This window comes from Pyxicephalus adspersus, chromosome 1 (assembly GCF_032062135.1).
Source record: "Pyxicephalus adspersus chromosome 1, UCB_Pads_2.0, whole genome shotgun sequence".
Lineage (NCBI taxonomy): Eukaryota > Metazoa > Chordata > Amphibia > Anura > Pyxicephalidae > Pyxicephalus > Pyxicephalus adspersus.
This window is the reverse complement of record NC_092858.1, coordinates 11,757,211-11,782,241: the sequence shown is the minus strand read 5'-3', so window position 1 is coordinate 11,782,241 and position 25,031 is coordinate 11,757,211. Positions and strand designations below refer to the sequence as shown.

At 40.1% G+C, this 25,031-nt stretch overlaps 1 protein-coding gene across 8 annotated transcripts in view; it reads left to right on the top strand.

Moving 5' to 3' along the window:
- The window catches only part of GRM5 (glutamate metabotropic receptor 5), a 182,922-nt gene that overhangs the window by 49,394 nt on the left and 108,497 nt on the right, over window positions 1–25,031 (top strand). For all 8 annotated transcript variants that reach the window (XM_072402437.1, XM_072402429.1, XM_072402446.1 and 5 more), the window contains exon 3: window positions 17,475–17,724. In XM_072402437.1, the coding sequence (XP_072258538.1) occupies window positions 17,475–17,724 (250 nt within the window). The remainder of the gene's footprint in view (window positions 1–17,474; window positions 17,725–25,031) is intronic.

Sequence of the window (25,031 nt, the reverse complement as noted above, 5' to 3'; positions counted from 1 at the left end):
CCCACAATGACAGAATGAATCCCACAGCTGCACAGCCGTTGGAATCCTTCTGTCAGTGTGGGAGCCCCGGACACTAGAGGGTAAATGGTGACAAGTCTCCCCATTCATCACCTCTAGTGCTTTGTGATTGGCTGAGGAAAGGTAAACTCTGATGACAGTTCAAGCATCATCAGGTTTTTCCTTTCCCCAGCCAATCACAGAGCACTAGAGGTGAATGAATGGGAAGACCTGTTCCCATTTAACCTCTAGTGCTGGGGATCTTCTCAATGAATGCGGCCATGTTTGTGCGAACATTGTGCAACCCCCAGGGCACTAGAGGTTAATTAACCTCTAGTGCCGGGGATCTTCTGGGGCCGTGGTCGATCCCGTTCATTGAGAACAGTGTACGATCCCTGGTACTAGAGGTTAAATGGGACAAGACTCCCCATTCAAAACCTCTAGTGCTCTCTGATTGGCTGAGGAAAGCTTTCCTCAGCCAATCAGGGAGCACCATGCCTATTCCTGGATAGAGTTTTTTCCATCTAGGAACACAGGACTCCCTGTGTTCTTGGATAGAAAGGCTCTATCCAAGAACACATACAACTATTAAAGGGCTGCAAGAGCAATCAGGGGAGCGGAGCTGTCAGCTCTGCTGCCCTGATTGCTCTTGCAGTTCTTCACAGTCCCTAAAAATAACCCACATGCTCTCACCATTGACTGTAATGGTGTTTGAATTTGGCATTCGATCACCCGAACAACCGAATAGCTATTGAATCGAATAGTGAGATATTTGACCAACACTAATAGGTACCAGTACTGGGCAGCTGGATGTTTAAAATAGCTTGGACTGAAAAAAAGGTGTAAAACATTTACCTTCCCATCCCAGCTGGAGATTAGTAATTAGTAATAAAAGCTGTATCATGCAGGCCACAGGTACCAGGAGTAGCCAGATGGTTGCTGAAATGGTTTGGTCTAAAAAAAAGTCTAAAACATAAATGAGAAATGAGCTCTGATTACTTTATGTTCTTGTCTCTAATGCTAGGTTCTGACCTTCGACAGAAGGCTCCTAGCTGCACTTAGCATCCCACACCACTGTTTTGGTTCTTAAAGAACCAGAATTTCCACATTTTTCATCAAGTGGTGCAGAACTGCTCTTTGATGCCCTATTTATTCTCTATGGGCTGCCATGGGTGAGATGCTACATGTAGCGTCCTACCCAAGGTAGTGGCTCTGTGCATGTAACCACACCACTACCTCACTGCCAGGCTGAACATACCCTAATTGTAATAGTAGTATGAACTTACTCTTTAATATGATTACTATTTCATATAGCATAAACATTTTCTGCTGCATTGTACAAGGTAAGGACATATGGAGGGCTATAACAGTGATTATACCAATTACACAAATGCACTAAACACCTGGAAATAAAACTAACAAGCTCATAGTTTAACAGATGGAGGAATAAAATAAATGAGAGAGGTTTGGCACCAAAAGTTGTTCTGTAGAAATGGCTGTTTGAAAAGTCTACTAAATTATATCAGTGGTTTTACAATGTGCTGTTTTTTACACTTTGAAGTTATTAGCTTAAAGGAAATCAGTCATAAGGGAAACATGACCAGTCCTATTGACAATTTCTTTTATCAATGGCTTTTTATCGATTTTTGTCACTCTGTTTGTTATGTCGGTCATTGACATAACTTGTTGATAGCTAGTGTGCGTTTTTTGGTTGAATTTTATGACAGCCTCTTGTCTATGCCTCTCATTTTTTTGGTATTTTTAAAGTGGAACTAAAGTTCCGCTTTGAAAAATCCATGACCAGACAGGTGTTTCTTCAGGTGATTCAGTCTGTGACCATTCATACCTTATGTGGAAAAAATGCATAGACCTGATCTTCATACCTTCATGAATATCCTATTCCAAAACCATGGATGTTAATATGTAGCCAGTTCCCCCTGGGTGGCTTTAGCAGCCTCCACTCAACTAGGAAGGCTTTCCATGAGCCAATTTATCCATAAAAACATTTTTAATGCCATGTACTGATGTTAGATGAGAAGATGTGACATGTAAATGGCATTCTCATTCATCGCAGAGATTTTCATTCAGGTTAAGGTCAGGGTTTTCTACATTTTACTTGAGTTCCTTTACACCTAACTCATCAGTCCTTGTCTTTCTAGAACTGACTTTGTGCACATGAGAAGCAGCCGGGCTGGTATTGAAAAGAATGTTCGTCAAACTGTTGCTACAAGGTTTTTGTCTAAAATGTTATTGTGTGCTTTAAAGACTCAATCATTTTGAAGGGTGTCCATGTATTACTTCCATCTGATACAGTGTTTCTCTATTTTTGTAAAATTGGGGAACCCCTTGAAATATGTAGATCCTTAGGGAACCCCTACTATAATATTATATTCACAGCTCACAGTACAGTAGTGTGATAGTCGGGAGGAAGAATGCCTCTTACATTGCTGCACATTGGGAAGGCTTCCACTCCTACAGATACCCAAAAAGAGCATTGGTGTCAATATAACTGGCTTGGGAGTCACAAACATTGTTTAAGGACCCCTAGAAACCTCTGGAGAAACCCTGGTTGAGAAACACTGATCTAGTTTATAACTATATGCTTTGGAGATGTCCTATAGCAATATACTATACAATATAAACAACATATGTGTAAAACTTGAGGGACATGGTCTTGGGAAATCACATAAAAATAAACACGCTAACAGGGTACTACTGCAGATGGGTCATGAAATATGGATCACAGCTGGTGCTTCTAAGAGAGCAATTTAAGAAGAAGGTCCTTTAGTCAGTAGAAAGCCTGCCGATTCACTCTATTTTACCAATTCTGTAAAGGATAACAAGCTCTGCTGTCAGATAAAATACATGAAACCCTTTAAACTGTTTCTTTGATATGTATTTTTCATTCCACGCTTGAAATTTTCCTACTTAAAGCAATTATGTGAAGAGCACAAGTTTTGTCATTCAGGCCCCACATACTTAATTCCTTTGATCTTACATAGAAAAGTAGACTATTATGCAAATTGCTTTTCATTTTTACACAAAATATCACTGTGCACTATTGTCAAGGCACTGATGGAAGGAAACTCTATTAAACTGCAAGGTATAAATACATATCTCTGTCACCTCCTCGGTTCCTGTCAGGTTGTTTGTAGTGGAAATGCTAGAAGTGGACAAGTCAATTGCAAAATCACCTAATCGACTTTTTAAAGAAAGTCTGCTTCCAGCTAAGCAAGATTGTCGTGTTTTAGAGAAGACTGAAACAAAACAGGGATTGATTTTAATGCCACAGCCATAAAACAGGCTGTTTGGTGCCTTCTGTTTGAAACTAGATATATATAAAAATAATATTTAGTCCAGTAATATATTCATTATAAATAGTTTGTAAACATAATTTTATGCTGAACTGTATGGTTTTGTCCAGTATATTTGGTCCAGATATGTGCAAGAACTTCCTGTATTAGGACTGATCAATGCTACTCTCTTTCCGTGTTCAGGGTAACTGGTTATATATCTGCCCCCGATAATCTTCTGCAAGCAGCCTTTAGTAGGGGGGACCTAAATCACAGCTCTGCTTAGGATGTGAGCAACACAGTGATAAAACTATGATTTTTTTTTGCAAGATAATATCTAGGTCTACTGGTGCAACAAGTTATATAGGTTGTGTAAGAGTTTAAATAATCTTTTTCACCCAGAATTCAGCTTTAAATGGAATTTATGTAAGTCTTTTAGTCTGTCTTGATTTCTGCCTTTTGCAGCCACACCCTTAAACATTAGAAATGTAGGAGTAAGTCAATAATAGAATAAAAAAGAAAACAATCAATAACATTATTTTTATTATTATTATTGTTATTATTAATAATAATATTAATAATAATATTCATTCAGTTCTTTGAACCAACAGACTCTTCTAAACGTGCAAGAAAGTAGCAAATTAACAGAAATGGAGAGAAGGGAGATGACATGTTATTGCCTGTTACTCTTCCTTCCTTGTCTAATCAGGGAACTTGGATGACCCCTATGATATTGACCTTTCCCTGGTAGAACAGAGTAAATCTTAGAACCTCAAATATCTAGATATAGATATATGGATTCTTACCTGGAGAGATATGTGGATTTTTTGGCAAATGAGGCAGCTCCACAACCTATAGTAAAAGCAAAAAAGTCCAAAATTTTGCTTGCATAAAAGACTAAACAATGTTCATAAGTAATATATTATTATATACCATTATTCAGTCCCACCAACTTTATCTGCTTCCCAAATGCTAACTTCCTCCATCCCAATCAAGTGAAAATAAGCCCTGGTATATTCATCTTTCCCAAATCTTTTGCAGAATGTCACCATCTTCTTCCTTCCTCTCTTACTTGATACCTTTGGTCATCTTGATTAGCTAAGGCAGGGGTAGGAAAACTCTTTAGGCCAGATACAGCCTAGCCAGTAGTTAGTTTTGGCCTAACGCCCTCCTGGTTGATCCAGCCTAATCCCAGCCTGCAAGGGTCAGCAACCCCCGGGACCGGAGCTGCATGCGGCTCTTGAGCCTCCTTGTTATGCCTATCTTCCCTATTTACCGCGGTCGGTGTTAACGCTTCTGTGGGGTAGGTGACATTTCCATTCAGGGTCGTTCCCTCTCTTGCATTGCGGAGGAGAGGGATTTCCTTTCAGGGCCGTTCCTGGTGGGGGGCAAAGACATCAACGCGGCACTCCAGAGAGAGTCTGATCTAGTGTGCCTTCTTGACCTCCTAAAATGGCCTAGTAGCCAAAAAAGTTTGCTGACCCCTGGGCTAAGGGATAATGTAACTCCCAGGCAAGAGTGCAGAAGTTCATTCTACTCTGGCAAGCGCAGGGGAAGTAGAGATTGCTGGGTATCCTGGCTACCAAAGCATGCTAATCTCATCTTTTGTTGACAGTTCCACAGATCAAATTGGCAGGTAGGAGGGAGTATTGCAGAAGGGACATCACTTTAACTCCACTTTGGTTGTAATTTACTGCAAGTCAAAAGCTGCAGGATCTCTGTTGTGTATATATTCTCCTGAGTTCAATTTTGCTTTTGTTATATGCAGACTGCAGATGTGTCTTTTGTTGGAAATGCTATCTATAGAATCTATTTCCAATTTAATAAAACAAGCATATACCTCTGCTGCCAGGGTGCTGGCACTTTTCGCAACTCTTCAGCTTTGCCAACTGCAACAAGAAACAAATATAGGAAATTGAAACTCAAAGGATTGGTAGCCAAAGACCTTAATGCAAATTCAACCAAAATCTATTTTTTTTCGACAAAATCAGGTCAAATTGAATTTGACCATCCCTATTTGTTGATAAAGCAGGTAATCATAATAATTTCATATATGGAGGCAGACAGGTATCTCCAACACTAAACAGAAATTCACAGCATTGGTCGTCAAAATGGCTCATTTTTTGGCAATAATGGGAGGTTTTTGGAGGCTGCTGTATGTATATTCAGCAGTTTTGATTTGTTTTGAGTTTTTAGAGTTACGTACCTTAAATCAAAGTTTCATAAGTGTTACTATCTGTTTGATTAACGATTCTCTATTTTCTAGCATATGGTTTATCACAACCATGCAACAGAAGTACACATGAAAGTTCCAGTACATTAAGGAGAGAAAGTAGAATTTTCAGTTTAATTAATGAGCTCTGATGACTTGCATAAGATGAACAGATCCCCTTGGCACTGTGGCACGAATAATTAGTGGTATAGATGAGTTCCTAATTGTCCTTTAAAAAATGCTACTATTAAACAAAATGTGGGCCCATCTTCGGTGTCATGAAGCATCTCCTGCATAAGTGAAAAATGTGCAGCACCTTTTATTTAATACTTCTGCTTGGCCTGTCATGCTTCTATGGTAATTACACAGTGTCTCTTCTTTTTGAGTCATTAATCATGTCGCTGAATGGAGCCTTTATTTCAAATTTGTAGTTATTATCTACTTCCTCATCTCTTCTCATTGTTCGCAGTGTTGATGACAAGTCACTGGAATGAGGTGTAATTTCAGCCCCATTCTGCCTGTGCTGAACCATGTTTGCCTCAAGAGTAGAGTATTACTCTGTATTGGCATTCCTTCATTATCTGTGTCTGGCTATGGCTATCGGGTCATTTTTACTTGTTTTGGTTGTGTCCTACAGTAGTAAACACTTACCAATCCACCAGGCAAGCCTAGAGTTGTGGTAGAGGTGTTGATAAACCCTTGTTAAGAAAAATTAATGAAATATACCTTTATACATCCTTTCTAGCTGCCCCCTTTTTCTTCTGGTATTTTTTGCAAACATATATTTGCCTGCATTTCCACCTGAAGCAGTGCTTCTTAATCAGGGTTCCTCCAGAGGTTGTCAGGGGTTCCTCCACCCATAAGTAGTTTGTACCTCTCAGATAAGTTACCACTAATGATCTTTTTGGCTATCTGTAAGGGTGACATTCTTCCCAATAGACAGCAATATAAGAGGCTACCTATCGACCACCACACTAATGTACTGTAAACTGTGAATATAGTAATTATAGAAGGCGTCCCCAAGACCAGACAGTTATTTCAAGGGTTCCCTCAAACTAATAGGGTTGAGAAAGGATGCCTTAAGGCAGGTGGCTTTTTTTTTGCCCCCCAAAGGAATTCGAATTGCAGCTGCCGCTGCATTGAAATAACGCCACTAATACAATTTCCGGCATCACTTGCGTCTATAGACCAGCGGTCCTGCATTTGACTGTTTTATTGATGCAGGGAATTGTAGTAGTGGTGCTATTTCTCTGGTTTAGGCTTGTTCCAGATTGAATATTAAGCAAAACCTCTTTGTTTTCATGTGAAAAGTTTTATATCTAATAAGAAGGAAAAATGTCTTCAATTTTTTCAATAAACTTCAAGTTTGGCCTCCGACTTTGTCTAAGTTTTTAATTTTGGCCCTCTGTGTATATGAGTTTGACACCCCTGCCTTAAGGGTCTATTTAAAAATTGTTCAACCATCAATTCAACTGTTTTTTTATCTAGTTGTGTTTTATCTCATTAGGAATAAAACTCTTCCGAATGAAAAAAAATAAATGGCAGAGTGAATCTAAATGGTTTAAAAACATATAAATAGACCCCCAATGTTTGGATAGACCTTCTTTATCTTTGATCATGGTATGCATTTGCTTTGGTATGGTAGTTATAGCATGGGTTCCCTGAAGACCTGAAAGTTATTTCAAGGAGTTCCTTCATGTTAAAAAAGGTTGAGAAACACTGCTCTATAGTGGTCAAGAAACACTACTCTGCACCAGTGGTCTACTCTGGCAGGTGTGCCCCTGAGCAGAGTCAGGAAAAGGACCAGTGCCGTGGACCATGTCTCCCGTACAAATCGCAGGCACTAAAGGGAAAGTTTCGGTCCAGAGATGGTAAATTTAGCGGTTTGTTGAAAAGGTTGTCGACTACTGCTCTTTAGGGTGGCTACCCTGACTTGCATCATCCTTCTGGAGCCCTAGCGTGGCCAACCTTCCAGTCACATTCTGGCTAAGACTGATTCCTGTTATGTTAATGTGTATAAAAGGACTAAATCTGTAAGAATTGAAACCCAACCAAAAATTTGAGGAATTGAAGTTGAGAAAGTTTTTTAAAGTAACTTATTAAAGAATAAAAAGTGTTTTGGGGGCAATTGAAAAAAAAAAAACTTTATACTTACTGTTTAATTGGTGAACTTTAATAGAAAAGTAAATATTGAAATGAGAGCCTAATTGTAATGCGCCTGGGCACACAAACCACAACCAACTCCAGATATCCTTGAATCAGGTTTATTCAAACCCGCACAGCACAGCAAGGGTTAATTACAATCAAGCAAGGTATGGAAGGATAAGGCAAATGCAGGTCAGTAACAATCCGAGGTCAGGGCTGGCAGCAGGCAGAATGGTCAATAACAATCCGAGGTCAGGGCTGGCAGCAGGCAGAATGGTCAATAACAATCCGAGGTCAGGGCTGGCAGAGTTCAATCAGAGTTAGGTTCAGACCAGGTCACTGAGGAGATGACAAGCAGATAAAGTTTAACATACACAAAGACACACCCAAGCACACTGTGGTAACAGAGGCTATAGCGGGCAATGGTGTAATGGACAGGCTCTCCTTAAATGGCCAGGATGACCAATCACCTTGCGCCACCTGGCACTGTCTGATAGGAGACTGAGTAAATCCCCTGCAGCTGATTGGCCGCAGGGAATTCAAACTAACTCTGTCCCGCCCTAGGGCGAGGCAGCCGAGTGCCACGCCCTCGGGGGGTACAAGAGGGACGCATGGTGACACGCGCACCTCTTCCCACAGTACCCCTAGGACGTGCACTACTTTGCACTTGCAAAGGAGTGCTGGGAGCAGGAACCACATCCAAAGGGATGCAAGGGCTGCTGCCTGGCTGATCAGTATTTAGCCCAGGGCGGATCCCTCCGCCTGTAGAGACAGACAAGCTGGGAGCAGGGCAGCAGCCTCGGCCATGCTGCCTGCTACTGTGGCGTCCCCCTCTGTGGCTGGGAACCCCAGGGACACCGCGGGCTCGCAGGGCGGGTAAGTTCCTTACACTAATACTACTTTATGGTGAAAGACCTAAATGAGAAGGCTTGAGGGGGGTGGGGGGACGGGTGGAGAATCACATATTGGAAGAACTCTTACTAAAGATATGAGCTTGGAAGGAGTTTTTTGATGGGGACTTAGGACTCTAGAGAGTTCAGAAGTTCGTTCAGACAGCTGTTGACCACCTTCCCACGCTTTAGTAGCTCTAAAGCATCGTTGGATGAAGAATATTGTTAAGTATGTCAGTCAAGGTTTTTTATGGTTGAAGTTGGCTTAGAACTGTATCTACAATGGTAAAATGGGGAAAATTTGTCACCGAGTCAATGGGTCTGATATTTTAAAGCTTTCCCAGACTGGAGAAGATACACTTTAATGGGAGAACATCCAAAAAAACCTGAAACAGATTCCTTAGAAATCATTTGCTAATAATTGGCAAATGTTTTCAACCCTGGGCCAGATCTATTCCAGGCTTGCTGGAACCAGCAGGAACCAGCACCAATCACCCAGATTCTCCCAAAATAAACTATTCCAGTACTGGAAAGCTTTAATAAATAAGGTTCATTACGTTAGCTGTTGGGAACCCTTTGCATGGGAGGAGATATATAATGTTCTCAGAATAACCCTAAAGACCCTAATGACATTTCGGGTTATTGTTATATTTAGAATGTCTGCATTGTTTATTAACAGGTTGTTTGGGATGTAAGAAATCAACAATCAATGGTGCAGTCTTGTTAATTCTTCAGAAATAATACCTTAATAAATTAAACCATGTATAAGAGTTATTTTGTTTTCCTTTTTTATGATAATGGTTTAAGAAGTCTGATCTGTATATACTGTATATATTTCCAGAACACTTTGAGTATCCAGTTTCCCAAAGAAAGAGCAAAGCTTTGTGTTGGCAGTCAATTTAAAGCAAATAGGCTGTCAAATAATACAAAAATGTAGATTTTTTGTTTCAAAAGCATTTTCTCCCATGGACCGTCTGCATCTTTGTATTGCAATAAACTGTAAGGATGTGGAGGTACTGGAGTGGCTTCACAAAGTCCTGACCTTGTTCCTATTGATTGTGTCTGGGATAAATTCGATTGTAAGCCAGCTTTTCTTGTACAACATTAGTACCTGATCTTCCTATTCCTTTGTGACTGATTGGGCACAAATTCACTGATAGAATTCAAAATCTTGTGAATGCCCTCCCAGGTGGAGGTGGTATATTAACAAGGAAGGGTGGGGATTGCAAATCCATAATAATTACTGTGTCTTTTCTAACTATAGTGTAAGTGTGATGGAGTCCATAAAAAAAACATTAAGGTTTGCCACCCCCATACCCTCCCCATATGTGTAAATGATGCAAAATAATAACTACATATCAATCATGGAGAGGTTTCCAAGCTGTATGCAAACCAATATTCATTCCTTTTATCCAAATGTTACTGCAACCCAAAACAATTTCTGTGCACCAGACAGATCTTGGTCCCCTGGCCCTATAGCAGTCCCAATGTCCATTATGGCTATTGATATAACTATGTGCACACATTTTATTCGAACCAATTGGCACTTCTTTGAAGCATTTAGTAAACCTACAACAACTGCAAAAAAATAAAAACAAACCAAATAAAAGGAACCCCCCAATCCCCATCACCTGCATGGGTGTCTACAGATGGCAAAATAATGATAATATTGGAAATACCCAGCTACGTGAAGGTTTTAGTAAACAAGATGTAAAACACCTGAAACGGGAATTGTTCAATAGCATTAGACACATGCGTAATAGCTGCAAATCTACACTGTTGGCTAATGAAACCAGATCACCAGCAGAGCCATTCTTTTAAGTATTAGTGCATAAAGTGCCGTTTTTCGCTTAAATGGCTTTGTGTGGGTGTACAATGCATAATTGCCTTTTGTGTAGGAGCAAAACTAAGAACAAACCGGAATTAGAATGAATATACAATGTTTTAAGCTGAGCACCCTGGTGAGGTTCATTTTAAAGAGGATCCAAAGACTTATATGATGTGCATGTACTGCACGTATACATGTGTGATCGTGGTCATTTATATATCCTTATCATTATGTGATATATATCGATTATAATTGTTTTCAGTATACACATACAATTGTGTTAGATAAAAAAGCAATGTAAATTATTTTAATTACCATACAGCCAAGTTTGTTATCATGCATTCTAAATTTATCTTGCTTTCATGTAAAACCCATCTATTCCACAAAATATAAATATTGTGTTGGAATGAACCATTGGTTTTCAGCATGAAATAAACACTCCTCTATAATAATCCTACATTTTCTTTTTAATAGGTCTTTAATCTCATGTCATTTCATTAACACCTTAGATGGTTCCATTTCCTGTTCTCCTTCAAAACCCAATCACAAAAAAATCTCACATCGATTTATGATGTGAAAATAATTTCAAAAGTTGTTCAAAGTCTCTAAATCTGCAGCTATGATTGGAATAATACTTGGTAATTCTACAATGAAGATGGTTGATCAGGCATTTCTTTGTATTGGGTGATGACTGTCTTCAAGTTGTGCTCCTGTTCTGCTATCAAGCCACATGCAGAGTTTGTTTTGGGGAAAGGGGCAAACTGGCCAATTGGCCAAGATTCCCAAGTTCCCCAGGGCCCCAGTTGACAGAATGACAGGGGGTGCAGGAAGCTTAAACTTGGAGCCACCACTTCAAAATTGCCAAAGACCTTTGAGACCTCGTACAGTCCCTGGTCCCATGTTACCCTGCTGGAGACTAAAAAAAGTTGTACTGACACATGCAGCACAGGCAAGATCTATCAATCGTCACTATCAACATGTGTTCTGGCTCTCATTCCTGGTTCTCTAGATCTAGTGATACCTCAATTCCTGGACAAAATTGTAAAGCAGATATTACAAGGCAGTGCTGGGTATGGTGATATCCTGCCGGATGGTGACTGCATGATTCCAGCATGATGCCGTACAGAAGAAACACAAGGTCAGTGTTTACTTACCTTAAAGATGCCTACAGGTTATACAGCATCTTTAGGTTCAGCACATTCCAATATTGAGTTTATTATTCTAATATGAACAGAAAAGCTGACCACAGACCAAGAAGGCAATGACCATAGAGCAGCAGGGTCCTGGTAACGGAGAAATAAGGCTGTGACCCCAGAATAAGGAATGATAACCACAGAGTAAGCAAGTGTTAACTGCTGACCACCAACAGACAAGGTTACCTAAACATCAGTGAAGAGGAGAATTTCACCAATGGGTGTCAATGAATGGAGGCAATTTGTCTCTGGCCACCAGTAAACCAGGGCAATTTTTCTCTGATGACCAACAGGACACCCTCTCCACCTATGGACAAGCATAGCATAGCAAGTGGGGATTTCATCCTTGACCATGAACATAAGAAGGTTAAAAGCCAACCACCATGGAGATTACATGACCCTGACCTCAAGGACATCTGTACTTATCAAAAACACCTATTCGTAAGTACCTATTCTGATGCCTTTTTCCCAACATAACCTAATTCCTCATTCCCCCTCCATCAATTTCTATTTACCAACATCCAAATGGCAAAACTCTTGGCATTTGTTGATATCCACCTGCAAGGTCGTGGTGCATTTGTAATACAGCCCCATGGATGTCTACTGGGGGAAGTCCCATTGACAGCTATCAGGCTATATTGTACATACTTGGCCACATTGTGAGCTGATGCTGAAGATTTTGTCAAAACACCTAACAGAAGCAAAGATATAACCCTCTGAAGTTATGAGATATTCTGGAACTTTTGGGATCCTTGGTATGTTTGTCACAACCATTTCCACCTCACATTTGCTCTTTAAAATAGATGGACAGGTTCAATACCAATATGGAGGGATTTTGTCAACTTTGACTCTTAAAGAATAAGTAGATTTTTTGTGGAACATTAATTTTTTTCATCATAGACTAGACTTTAGGTGATTAACTCAAGTTTGTGATATTTTGAAAGACAACCTTGGAGTTGTCCTTAAAACCCCTCTATTTGTAGAATGAACCCCTCTGTTTCTAGAAGAATACAGCTCATCCATAAGAATAAATGGGGCCATGTTACATGTGTACAGTATAGAGAAGCTAGGAAAAGGTTGTGTGAGTTTCCTTTAGATTCCTTTAGATGTGTTTGGACATTGCCGTTGATATTTATGACTCCCAGAAGACTACATACAGTAGCAACCTGGGTGATGGATTTGTTATTTTTTTGGACAAATTCCACTTTCTGGATGTCCATATGTTTCAAATATATATATATATATATATATATATATATATATATAGTAACCTATGTCTCATTGTAGATAACTTGCTGATATAATTGATACAGGACACATAAACAGAAAGGTGTGATATATGGGGGCTGACGGATCCCATTTGGGTACTTGCTCTCCTTTGATAAATAACATCCATTATCTCTGTTGTGATAACGCTGCTTGTAAAGTGTTCTGGAAAGAGAAGAGTCCCTATAATTTACTTACCCTGTTAATACATCACTTTACAGCCAATGTCTTTGAGGAATATGGATCTGATATACAGTTCTTGGAAAGCAAATAACTACACTGCTTCTGGGCTGGATGTGATATATTAATTTGCTGGCTATGATACTAATACGCAGAGGCTGAAAATGTCTTATAGTTAATCTTTACACAAGACAACAAAACTATAAAACATATTACAGCTTATAAAATAGGTTGGTTTTATTTTTGCGAGTGTTTTATAAATTTATTCTCAGCTGGTGATACTGAGAGTAAAGCACATCTTACCCCATGGTGGCAACATTCACACTTTGTGCTGAATCTATTGGAGCAGCATTGTCACCCCAGGAAAAGAATTGTGATGGGATTATAGAATACCTTTCCTATTTACATTATATTGTGGGAGTTATTTTGTAGCTCTAACACACGTCCTGGTAACATTGTGATAGGACTGCACTTTTCTATCGGCATCCACAGTTTTTTCTGTATTTTTTAACAGCCTAAAAGAGATCAAAAAGGGTCTGTAGGTGAGGTTTTTCTGCTGCCGTAAAGGGGAATTGGAATTGAAACAAAATCCCCAGCAGCCATGGTTTGTTTCTATGTTGTAGAGCCAGCTAAAGGCTCTGAAGTACGTTACCATAAATGTTACCAGATCCGTTAATAGTTTGCTGGATCACCCAGCTTCTCCCATGATAGTCTGTCTTCTCCAGTCTTGGAGAGTTCTAATAAATTAGATCCAATGTTCCCATTTGCTGGTGATTGTCAGGGGAGGTACCACCTCCAACCACCATTAATGGAAATTTACGAAACTTGTTCCCAGTAAGTTATCAGCATTCACAATAGACATCATTCCAAATGGAGCCAGTTTTAAGGCTTGCATAGTTGGGTTTCAAAGAACATTGACTGAACCTATAGAGAACTAAACCTGGGAAGGTTTACCCATCACATCTTCTGACTTGCATTTGATCATATTTACGCAAGATTGTGTTTTCTTCGAGGTATATCAATTTATAATTTGCAGAATTCTTCAGGCCAATTAGGTGATCATTTGATGTGTTGGGGGACATCGGCAGAGAGAAAGTGAATATTGCAGCTGCTTATATATTTAAATATATATATATATAGAGAGAGAGAGAGAGAGAGAGAGAGAGAGAAAGAGAAAGAGAGAGAGAGAGAGAGAGAAAGAGAAAGGCTGAGAGGCTGTTAAATTTAAAAACTTTTTTTCCCCAGCGTTTGCCTTTGAAGGACAACCAAAATCTTTGTACTATTTATTCTCATTTACATATCCCACAATACCGCTTACAAACACTCAGCCATAATCCAAGCTTAGATGCCATGAGCCTGCCATCTCTGGGTTAGTCACTCCCCAAACAAATTCAATGAAGGACTCGAGGTCACAGATTGCTGTATCCACGAAAAAAGTAAAATTTATTGTTCTTGCAAACTTCTAAGACTCAATTCTTGCCTTCCTCTAAGTCGTGGCTTATGGGCAGCATGGTGGCTTGGATGTAAATGCTCTGGCCTTTGCAATGCTAGGTCCCAGGTTCAAATCACGGCCCGGACATTATTTGCATGGAGTTTGCAAGCTCTCCCTGTGTTTGTGTGGGTTTCCTCCCACATCCCAAAAAAACATGCAGTTAACTGTCTTCCCCTCCAAAAAAAAAAAAAAAAAATTCATAGTACACTATAATAAAGACATATGACTAGGGTAGGGACATTAGATTGTGAGCCCCTTTGAGGGACAGCTAGTGACATGACTATGAACTGCACGTGTAATATGATGGTGCTATATAAATACTGTGTATTAATTATTATACTAAAAAAAGACCATTTTGGAAGGTAAAACTGTTCTCATATGTCCCTGTACAGCACAGTAAAAAGTGAAGAGGAAGAAGCGTAATAAACCTGTAAAGAGATCAGCTAATTAGTGTTGAGCGAACCTGAACTGTAAAGTTTGGGTCCGTACCGAACTTTACAATTTTGGGTACTCGAACCCAAACTTTGAGCCGAATTTCGGCCGAACCCAGCGAACCTGAACTTCCAGGTGTTCGCTCATCCCTACAGCTAATCATTGTTCTGCTTCTCCCTTACTGTCCAATCACAGCATCAGCACGTCAGCCAGGGCTCAGAGGAAGTGGGTTAACTGCTGGCCATCATTCAACTTGAAAGAACAAGGACATCTAGTAGCATTTTTCATGGTATATTTTAATGAGCTTTTCATTTTCTCGTTTCGCTTTAATGTTCCAACACACAAAAAAAGTAGACAATGATATTACTGGGTTATTAAAACATTTCCGCTTTGAGCTATAAAGAGAAAATATCTAAGGCCAGACAGGTTGAAATTACCAAACAGTAATTTATCTGGGCGCACTCAGATGCATAAAAGTGTATGAATGTGGCTGTGTTTGTGCTGCAGGCGAGCGTTACTTCATTGCAATTATTGTCTTCCTGTGGGGTATGTGCTTCAATTTGCTACATTTCCACTTACTTATCTCCTGATATCTCCTGGAACTAATATGCAATGTTATTTGGCTTCCCATTAACCTCTTTGATGTGCCATCAGACTCCAAACATGGGATTGTGCTGCCTATCTCCCCGAAGTCTCCCGGAACTAATAGGAAATGTTGTTTGTCTTCCAACAAACTTTTTAATGCGCTGTCACAACACAAACTTGATGAAGTGTTATTGGTGTGTAGAAAAGAACTGCAGGCTTGAATACGGCAACGGTAATGAATATGTAAAGTGAAAAGCCATTTACCTGTGTTTGGTGCACAGCGTGAAAGAAAGAGTGATGTTCCCTAAAATGTTAGCAGAAGATGAAGCCTCTCCCCAAGAACAATTATGAGCCTATTACACATAATGGGGTCTTCCAGGTCCATGTGTTTCAATGGCATGAATTGATTCTCCACTAGGGAATTTAATAATGAATATCAGATTCATTGCTTTATAAAATGACCTCAATGTATGTCTGTCCACCTTCCTACAGTACCACTTGAAGCTGAAGGAAACCAATTTTTTTACGCGTGGTGTTTCATTAGCAAGGCCACGGTTAACTTTGTACTGTATTTAATGTTTATAAAATTAGAATTTGGGTGTTGGATAAAAACTGCTGTCCATTCACATAAGCAGGCAATGACATCTTCGGGACTACCATAAAGAAACAGCTATATATGGTGGTACGGTGGCCTTTGCCTGGTCCCAGGTTTGAATCTTGGCCTGGACACTATCTGCATGGAGTTTGCACGTTCTTCCTGTGTTTGTGTGGGTTTTCTCCAGGTACTCTGATTTCCTTTTGCACCCCAAAAACATGCAGTTAGGTTAATTGACTTTTACTCAAAAATTGTCCTTAGACTACATTAATGACAATGGTAGGGACGTTAGATTGTGAGCGCCTTTGGGGGTAAGTTAGTGACATGACTATGGACTTATGGACGTAAATCGCTGCATAATATGTCCATGCTATATACATACTGTGTAAAAATAATAAATGTCTTCACCAGAGTTCTCAAGAAAGGTGAACTCCTTTGTTCCCAAAACACAGCAGCACTTTCATAATTGGCTCCATCAGTTGTTTTATTTACCTTCCTTCCTACACCAAAATTTGCAGCCCTCATCTTGTCTATGATGAGCATTTACCAAGATAAAAACATAGGCAGAGGGTTTAGACGGTTTACAAGCTGAACAAGCATTATCTAGGTAAATTATGTGGTAACCTTTATTATATTATATACCGTGTTTCCGAAAGTAAGCCCTAGCAGGATTTTTGGCTGTTTTGAGCAAGCTCGAAATATAAGCCCTACCCCTAAAGTTAGCCCTAGCTTAATACCTTAGAATTTCTTCAGCACATACTGTACATAGTGGTGGGGGAGGAAGTAAAGGACATCACAGACTGTCACACTAGTGCAGGACTGTCACAACATCACTACATTACGTACCGGTATTCCAGGCTCACACAACCCATCACTTCTCCAGGTGCAGAGCTGATGATTGTAGAGAGAGATGTGAAGGGAGGGCAGACTGAGCCTGTCACATCTCTCCTTCTCCGTTACCGGTAATACGGCGCTGTACAAATGATCGTGGTGGGGGGAGGAGAAAAGGGAGGACACTGAGGATGCCACACCTCTCCTCCAGGGCACTGGAGAAAAAATTAATATAAGACAGTGTCTTATTTTCGGGGAAACATGGTAGTTTCTGGCAAAGGAAAGGGTTGCTTTGAAAGGTATGTTCTATCCTTTATCAGAGAGTCCTACTAACCCATAGAAGTATCAGAAAATAGGAACATATCTCTTCATTTAGAGGGTTTTCCCTGAAAATAGAAGATTCCTTCCATATTCTATGTTTTAACTTTGAAAAAAGTTTTAAGTTGTTTTAAACAGAAGTTTTGTAATTACATAAAGTTAAATAACTATTAAAGAAACAGAATTTTTCAATCCATTGTATTTTAATTGCCTCCAGGTAACTATGGGGAAAGAGGAATGGAAGCATTTAAAGACATGTCAGCCAAGGATGGCGTCTGCATTGCCCAATCTTACAAGATCTACAGCAATGCCGGGGAGCAGAACTTTGACAAACTCTTGAAGAAGCTCCGGAGTCACCTTCCTAAAGCCAGGGTGGTCGTCTGCTTTTGCGAAGGAATGACAGTGCGTGGACTTCTAATGGCTATGAGACGTCAGGGGATAGTCGGGGAGTTCCTTCTTCTGGGCAGGTAGGACATTTTTTTACTTATAGTATAACTAGAGAAGGGTGGAAAGCAGCCATTCTCAAACAGGATTCATTCAGTGGTCCCAAATTTCTTGAGCTGTTGCGATTTGCCTTCGATACAGTGATGCACCACTTGATATAATGTTAGCAATCTATTCAGCTGTCTATAGGGGTAACATTCTGGCCACCACTGTAGGAGGACATTCTTCACACTGACCGTTAATATAGGGGCATTTCCCTAATGAAAAGCAGGAATTCTGAGACCTGAAAATTATTTTAAGGGTTCCTCAAGAATAGGGAGGTTGAGAAAGGAGAGTGCGGGCACCCTTGGGCCTACGAGATCAAGTGGGCTCAAAAAACTCCTGCCCTGATTTCCCTGTTTGGTGCTCATGTTAAATTTATATATTTCTATATTTCCAATTTGTCATCCGAGTGTCGTACACATAAACCATGACCACTATAATGCAATGGGTTCCTACACTATAGCATGTAGCATGAAAAATTTACAGAATGTATTGAGAGTACTTTTCTTGCTATTATTCACTTGCCTAAGCAGATGTGAATATCACGCTAGAATGAATTTAGATCCAGCATGTGCTAGATTTCACCATTTCTTGTACATTGCTAAGAAGACTTATACTCTACTGATAGTTTAAAGGGAACGTATGGCCAGGCTATGACAGTCACATATTTATTTATCTTTATCAGGCAGTAGATAAGCTTTAAAATAAACCCTTACTGACTCGTGTAGCAGCAAAAATCTTCCAGCCTTTCCATTAATAAGGATAACATAGAACAGTTGAAACGATCAAGGGAGAGAGCAAAATACAGTGTCCTGCCTTGCAGATCTTCTTTAGATCTTTTGTAAACTTTCAGGATGAATTGCTCCACATTTTTGCAGCTATAGAGAGAAATTGTTTTAAGATTTGTTCATAATATGTACACAGATGAATGTCCTTAGCCAGGCTGCTAGTTCTACTGTAAATTATATGTCAATGCTGAATGTAAAACATATGCTACCCCTTTAAAAGTTGTGTGTCTAATCCTTCCTAAATTTAGTCTTTTTACTTACCTCTCAATCTTTCTTTTTGCTGTGCCATCAGTACTACAGCAGAGTAATTCAAAAGCTTGTCTGTAGCTGTACAAAGATCTCGTCCAGGATTGGAAATATTTGCTAACAAAAAGCACTTTCTTTTTAAGAAATTAATTCCTGGTTTGCTGGATCACCCAGGTTTACTTATGAAAGTGTATCCTCTCCAGCCTTGGAGAGCTTTAATATTCAGTCTCTGTGAGTTATGGATATAGTAATTTCAGCAGAGGCTCCCTGAAGATCTGAAAGTTATTTCAAAAGGATCCCTCATGTTAAAAAGGTTGAGAAATGTTTTATTAGGCTGAAGGTATTGGATCAGTGACATCAATCACAGGTGACAGATTTAGATGCAGAATGATAAAAAATAATAATAAAATATTTAAAAAATGGTGTTTACAAAGTTCATCAGCTCCAGCTTAAAATTATTCACTACTTACTTCCTGTCTTACACACACATCATACTGTACATGTTTCTCTACTTAATAGAATTCTAATGCCACTATATAATACAGAGGTCATCAAACTCCGGACTTTAGGCCAGATACGACCTAGCCTGTAGTTTGTTTTGGCTTAACGCCCCCTGGCTGATGCGGCCGGCAAGCTGTGGCTCCGGAGCTGGATGGGCCAGGGGGCTTTAGGCCGGAACAAACTACCAGAGCCGGAGCCACTGGAGCTCTGGAGCTGCATGCGGTTCTTGAAGCTGGGGTAAACCTCCCCTGAAGGGAAATCCATCTCTTCCGCAATGCATACAGCGTTCCTGGTGGGGGCAATGCCATTAGGGTCGAGAGAGTCCGGCCTAGTGTGCTCCTGCCCACCCCTGTAATCGCCTAGTGGCCACAAAAGTTTGCCTACCTCTGATATAACACTATACAATTGTAAGCTCCTCCTCCTGTGTCATTATTTTTATCTGTCATTGGCAACCCCTATTTATTGTACAGTGTTGTGTAACATGTTGGCGCTATATAAATACAGTTTTATATTAAAAATAATAGGAATAATACAAGAAATAGAATAGATCCTAAATAATTCAACACACGCTAAATGACTCGGAGGGGTCATCCAGTTGTCTCATTATGGACCTGGATGCTCAGTTCAAAGGACTCAATCAATTGTTTTTAGAAAAAGACAAAAGGACAATGTAAATTTTTCAAATCCACAATGCTTTGTTTCATGGGTGTTTTGTATTGTTTAAAAATTGATATATATATATATATATTTATAACCCAACACCATTATATTTTCCGTGTTCCCCGTAGCTGCCTAGCTGCAGCAGATAATGCAATAAATGCGAGGAGAGATTGCTGCATGTAATATTTGCTGCCACACATCATTTTGCAATGGAAAATCACCAGAACTTTCCAGAGTGTATGAGAAAACTATTGTCCCACACAAACACCTACACTATGCAAAAATGCAGAACGACTATACCTCAGATTCCCGTTTTCATTCTCCGAAGACCCCCACAGGTGATACTAAAAATGAACTTCCATCCTCCCTAAACGAATCAACAACCAGAATTGCAGTGATGCTCGATTTAATTAGAGAAAATTAGATTAGCCTGAAAGAAGTCAAATTGCCTTTCAGCACATGAAGTGAATCCTTCGCCCATTACACTAATTATGTCAGTCAGCAACGCACCAAGTTAGATTCTTATACAGCTGTTCATTTCTTGGGAAATGCAAAGTATTTAAAGAGCTCTTCAGACAACAAAATTGTTTCCAAGCTAGAACAGTGGTGCAGTTTACTGGATTCCAATTCTTTAGCAATGACTGCAACGCAACCACGTTCAACCACAACTCAGTTGGGACACGTTCCTATTCAAGTCAAGAAAAGCCATTGGGGCCTTAAGGGCCACATGTTGCATCCAAGAACCATGCTACCACAACATGAAGGCAACCATATGCAAAAACGTGCACAAAATATTTCCCAACAGAATGGGAGGGTTTGGGAGCACAACTGAGCATGCGGTAAACCACCAGAGCTTACTTCTGGTCTGAAAGAGGCCCACCAATTGTACTTGCTTGGTGCATTTCTTCTATACTACAAAAATGTGGACGTACTTCTCTTGGTCAAAGTTCTTTATTTTATTAAATTCAGTATTCATCGACAACTGCTGACCTAAGATCTCATCCATACAGACATTGCAAGTAAGGCCTATACTTTTTTTGTTTTTGGATGGATAGGATGGGGTTAGGACCCCTAGGATATTTGTTGGTGTCCTGTAAGGGAGATTTCCCTTCTCATTCTGTCCTGTTGACATATCAAAAAATAAGAGGACTTCAAAGCTAGAGGATACCACCATTTGTTACTTGTTAGTTGGCCAATTTGTCTTTTCTAGTTCCTCTTATCCAAAAGCATGACTAAAACTTTTTTTTTATTACATACCTGACCTGAGATCCCAGAACATCGTACTACGTCTCTGCAATGCTGGTAGATCATGGTAGGTGGGAGAAACTGGTGATGTACACTATTTTCAGAAACGGGAGGTTGAGGCAGTGCCAACATGTGATGCTGACCCTCCATATTTGAAAGAACCAAAATCCAAGAGCTAAATGAGGCTGGATGTCCTCCAACCTGGAAATAAGGTGGGCTTCATTTGACTATGCAGTTTAATGGTCATTGTGAGGGGCTCACAGTGTGCAGTGAAATCAGAATAAGTAGGTTCAGTCTAGTAAAGGAGCATGTACAACTGTGCAAAACTAAAGAGAAGACTGGAGAGCAGAATTAGAGCAGAACTAAGCCCATGGGACTTACCTGTCCCCATTCCCTGATAGGGTGCAGCAGTCTTCAGCTTTCTTCTCTTCTTGAAGACGATCTTTGGCCATGTTGAGTGGCTGGCCAGGATGACATCATTTATTCCCGGCACATGCAAGAAAAGCCAGGATTGTGGCGCATGTGCAGCTCAGATTTTTTAAGGGATACCCAGAGCGATCAGACACTGGTTGCCCCTTCAGTAATGACTTCCCTGTTCATGGATTTTTAAAAGTTAAATTTAAGTTCTACTCTAATCTCCCAAAAAAATTTTATTCACCATTGTACCAATCAAAAAGCAATTGGCATGAGTTACCGTACACTGGCATATAAAACAAAATCTAATGAAAATAGATTTAAACAGCGCCAATGTTTACTGTAATTCCAGGAATGGAGCAGCCAGACCATGATCGAGTATTCTGCATTGCAATCTTTTATCTCAAAGCATTTTCTAGACTATTGTACAATTTATACTCTATTACACTTTTATGCCGCTGCATTTATAACAGCCATAACTTAACAAGACAATTACAAGGAATACAATTGTTTCCTGGCTGCAGAAAATCACTTTCAAAGCCAAAACAGTTACACAGTTCAACGTTCAAAAAACAACCACGATAAGTAATATTTTTATCTAAAATGACAGTATAACAACATCGGCATTTGAGAAAAACCATTGCTCTTTCTGCATAAACATAAGAAAATGACAAAAGCTGAACTCCAGGCGGATTTAAAAAATGCAAATAAATGCACCTCCGTATTCATTAATATCTTATTACATGTGTTTTCCAATGTGAGGCTTGGGATCAGCTTCCTGCTGTCTTCTGTACAGCAGAGCTTAGAGGGAGGGATGGAGAAACATCAGAAACCACTCAGGTGTGCTGTGTTGCAAGGTGTAAAAGGAGGAAAGAGCAGAGCGACAGAAAGATGAGGTTATTAATTTGCTGCTTATGTTTTCACTGGTAAATCACAAAGTAAGAAGGTTGACCCTGCCCTTGCCAGACAGAACAGGATTTGCAAAGGTCTCGATCTAGACCAGGCTCCTACTGCAAAGGACCTGTAGGGGGCATCTTCATGTCCACTGTTTGGCCACTCACTGTCGTACACAGAATCAATCTACATTTGGTTTCTTCTTCCTGGCTCTGCATTAGATGTCATCTGTTGGAGCCCATCCAAGGATGACAGTAGGAAAAGGTTGCCTCTGCTATAGTGAAGTTACATAGGAGGGCCAATAATGAAGTGACTGATGGGTTCTGATGTAAAGGTGGCGCTCTTGGGACCCTGAAATTAGGACTCTGATATGAAGTGTAGGATGTACAAAGGAAAACCCTGATGTAAAGTGGAGGTCTTATACAAAGGGAGATTCTGATGTGAATGTGGGGACTGTAATGTGAAGTCTGATTAAATGTGGATGGTCTAGACCAGGGGTGTGAAACTCTGGCCGCAGACATGAATTGCAGCTGGCCCGTCGCTACTGCAATCCGTAGTAACGGCGGGCCAGCTGCAATTCATAAAAAGCAGCTGTTCTATAGATGCAAGTACAATGCCGCTACTATAGTTCCTGGCATCACTCGCGTCTCTAGACCAGTGGCCTCTCTGCCTATCTGTGGCCCCGCGTTTTATAGACCCAAGTGATGCCAGGAATTGTAGTAGCGGCATGACTCATGTTTATTGAACAGCAGCCTATGCGTGGACCCTGCGGAGTTTATACTGACAGATAAACTCAATATTCAGGAATTATCAGGATTATTATTATTAGGAATTATCATAGAGCTATTGCTATATTAATTGTTTTACTGAGCCAGTGAATGTAATCTGAAACCAAATGAATGCAGCAATTAATTTGGTTTCACATTACATTCTCTGGCAAAGTAAAACAATTAATCTCAATAAGAAGAAACAAGAACACAAGAGAAGAGTATGCGGTAATATGCAGTGGATAATTTAGATCAATCAACTGCATATTACTACATGCTCTTCCCATGTGTTCTTGTTTTTTCCTATTGAGATTAATTGTCTTTTCAATAAATTTTAAGTTTGGCCCGCGACTTGGTCTAAGTTTTTAATTTCTGCCCTCTGTGTATTTGAGTTTGACACCCCTGGTCTAGACTGAGGAGGCTGTTTATGTGTATGGCATCTCCTTGTTTGGAACTGGAACCAATAGATCTGTAACTGGAAGGCCATCAGCAGAATCAGCAAGGGAAGCGAGATCCCGGGTCTAAATTCTGCACCAGTGCCCATAGGTCTGTAGCTATGCTTCTGGTTGTGTGAATCCCAGGACCTTCAAAATTCTTTTTTGGCAGGTAAAACAGCTCTCATATATTTGATCTGGGTTTTTTCTACCTCGGTAGGTGGGCGTTTTGGACAATCATCCAGCATTTGTCTTTTGGTGTATGATCATAGTCTTCTGCCTGCTATCTCCCATACTTGAGCCATCGGACACATCTGCTGCTGACTTTTACTCCTTACTATACTTCCGGGTGTTCCCCGGTCTTTTCCTCAGTCTGAGCCAGATTTGTTAAAGCTCTCCATGACTGGAGAAAACAAACATGGGAGAACCTGGGTGACACAACAACCTTGGAATGTTTCTTGATTTTTAAAATGTGCCAACCAAGAGCAAATGATTTTTCCAGGTTTGCTGGATCAACCAGGTCCTCCCGTGAAAGTCTATCATCTCCAGTGCTGGAGAGCTCTGATCATGTCTTTAGATTTATCTTCTGCTGCTAAACTTGATTTACTCCTACTCCATTCTTTGCCTTGGTTAATGGATCTCACACTGCTGACCTGACTATGCTACCAGGGACTACTAAATCGTGAGAACCCGCTACGTCTTCTCCTGCATAGTGTGAATTCTGCTCTAGCCTCCCAGGTATATATTGGGAGCCACAACCTGGCTTCCATTGTGCAATATCCTCAGCTGTAGAGAATCAAGTGAAGACCTGACAGGTGTTTAAACTCTGTGGTCTAATATTTGCAAAGCCAGACGACAGGGTAGACTTCTGGGTGACTCTTCCAATGCTGGGGCTAGATTGACAATCTGACATCCCTATAGTTACTATCCTAAGTTAGCCAAGAAAATGTCACTTCTAGTAACACATTTACAGCTGCCTAACTGCATTTGTGTTTCTGTTCTTCCAATTGTGTGTTATGTGGCAGTAAAAATACATTTTCAATAGAGAACCAAAAAAAAAGGAGACACATCCCTACAATTACAGTCATTTTAACATAGTTCTTATTTGTCCTCATACAACTCTATTATGAGACTACTCATAAAGTAGGAGTTCTTTTTATTCACTGCCACCTCTCCAAGCTCAAAAGATTTTCTTATAAGCTGCTCTGAGCTGCCAGCAATTCTCTTTGTTCCCAAAGCCCTTCAAAGCTCAGTTTTGTTGGGGATTGACACAGCGAAGAAGAATATTAGAGTAAGTCACTTTGGGCCCCATTTCTGGGATACATTTTTAGGGTTTATT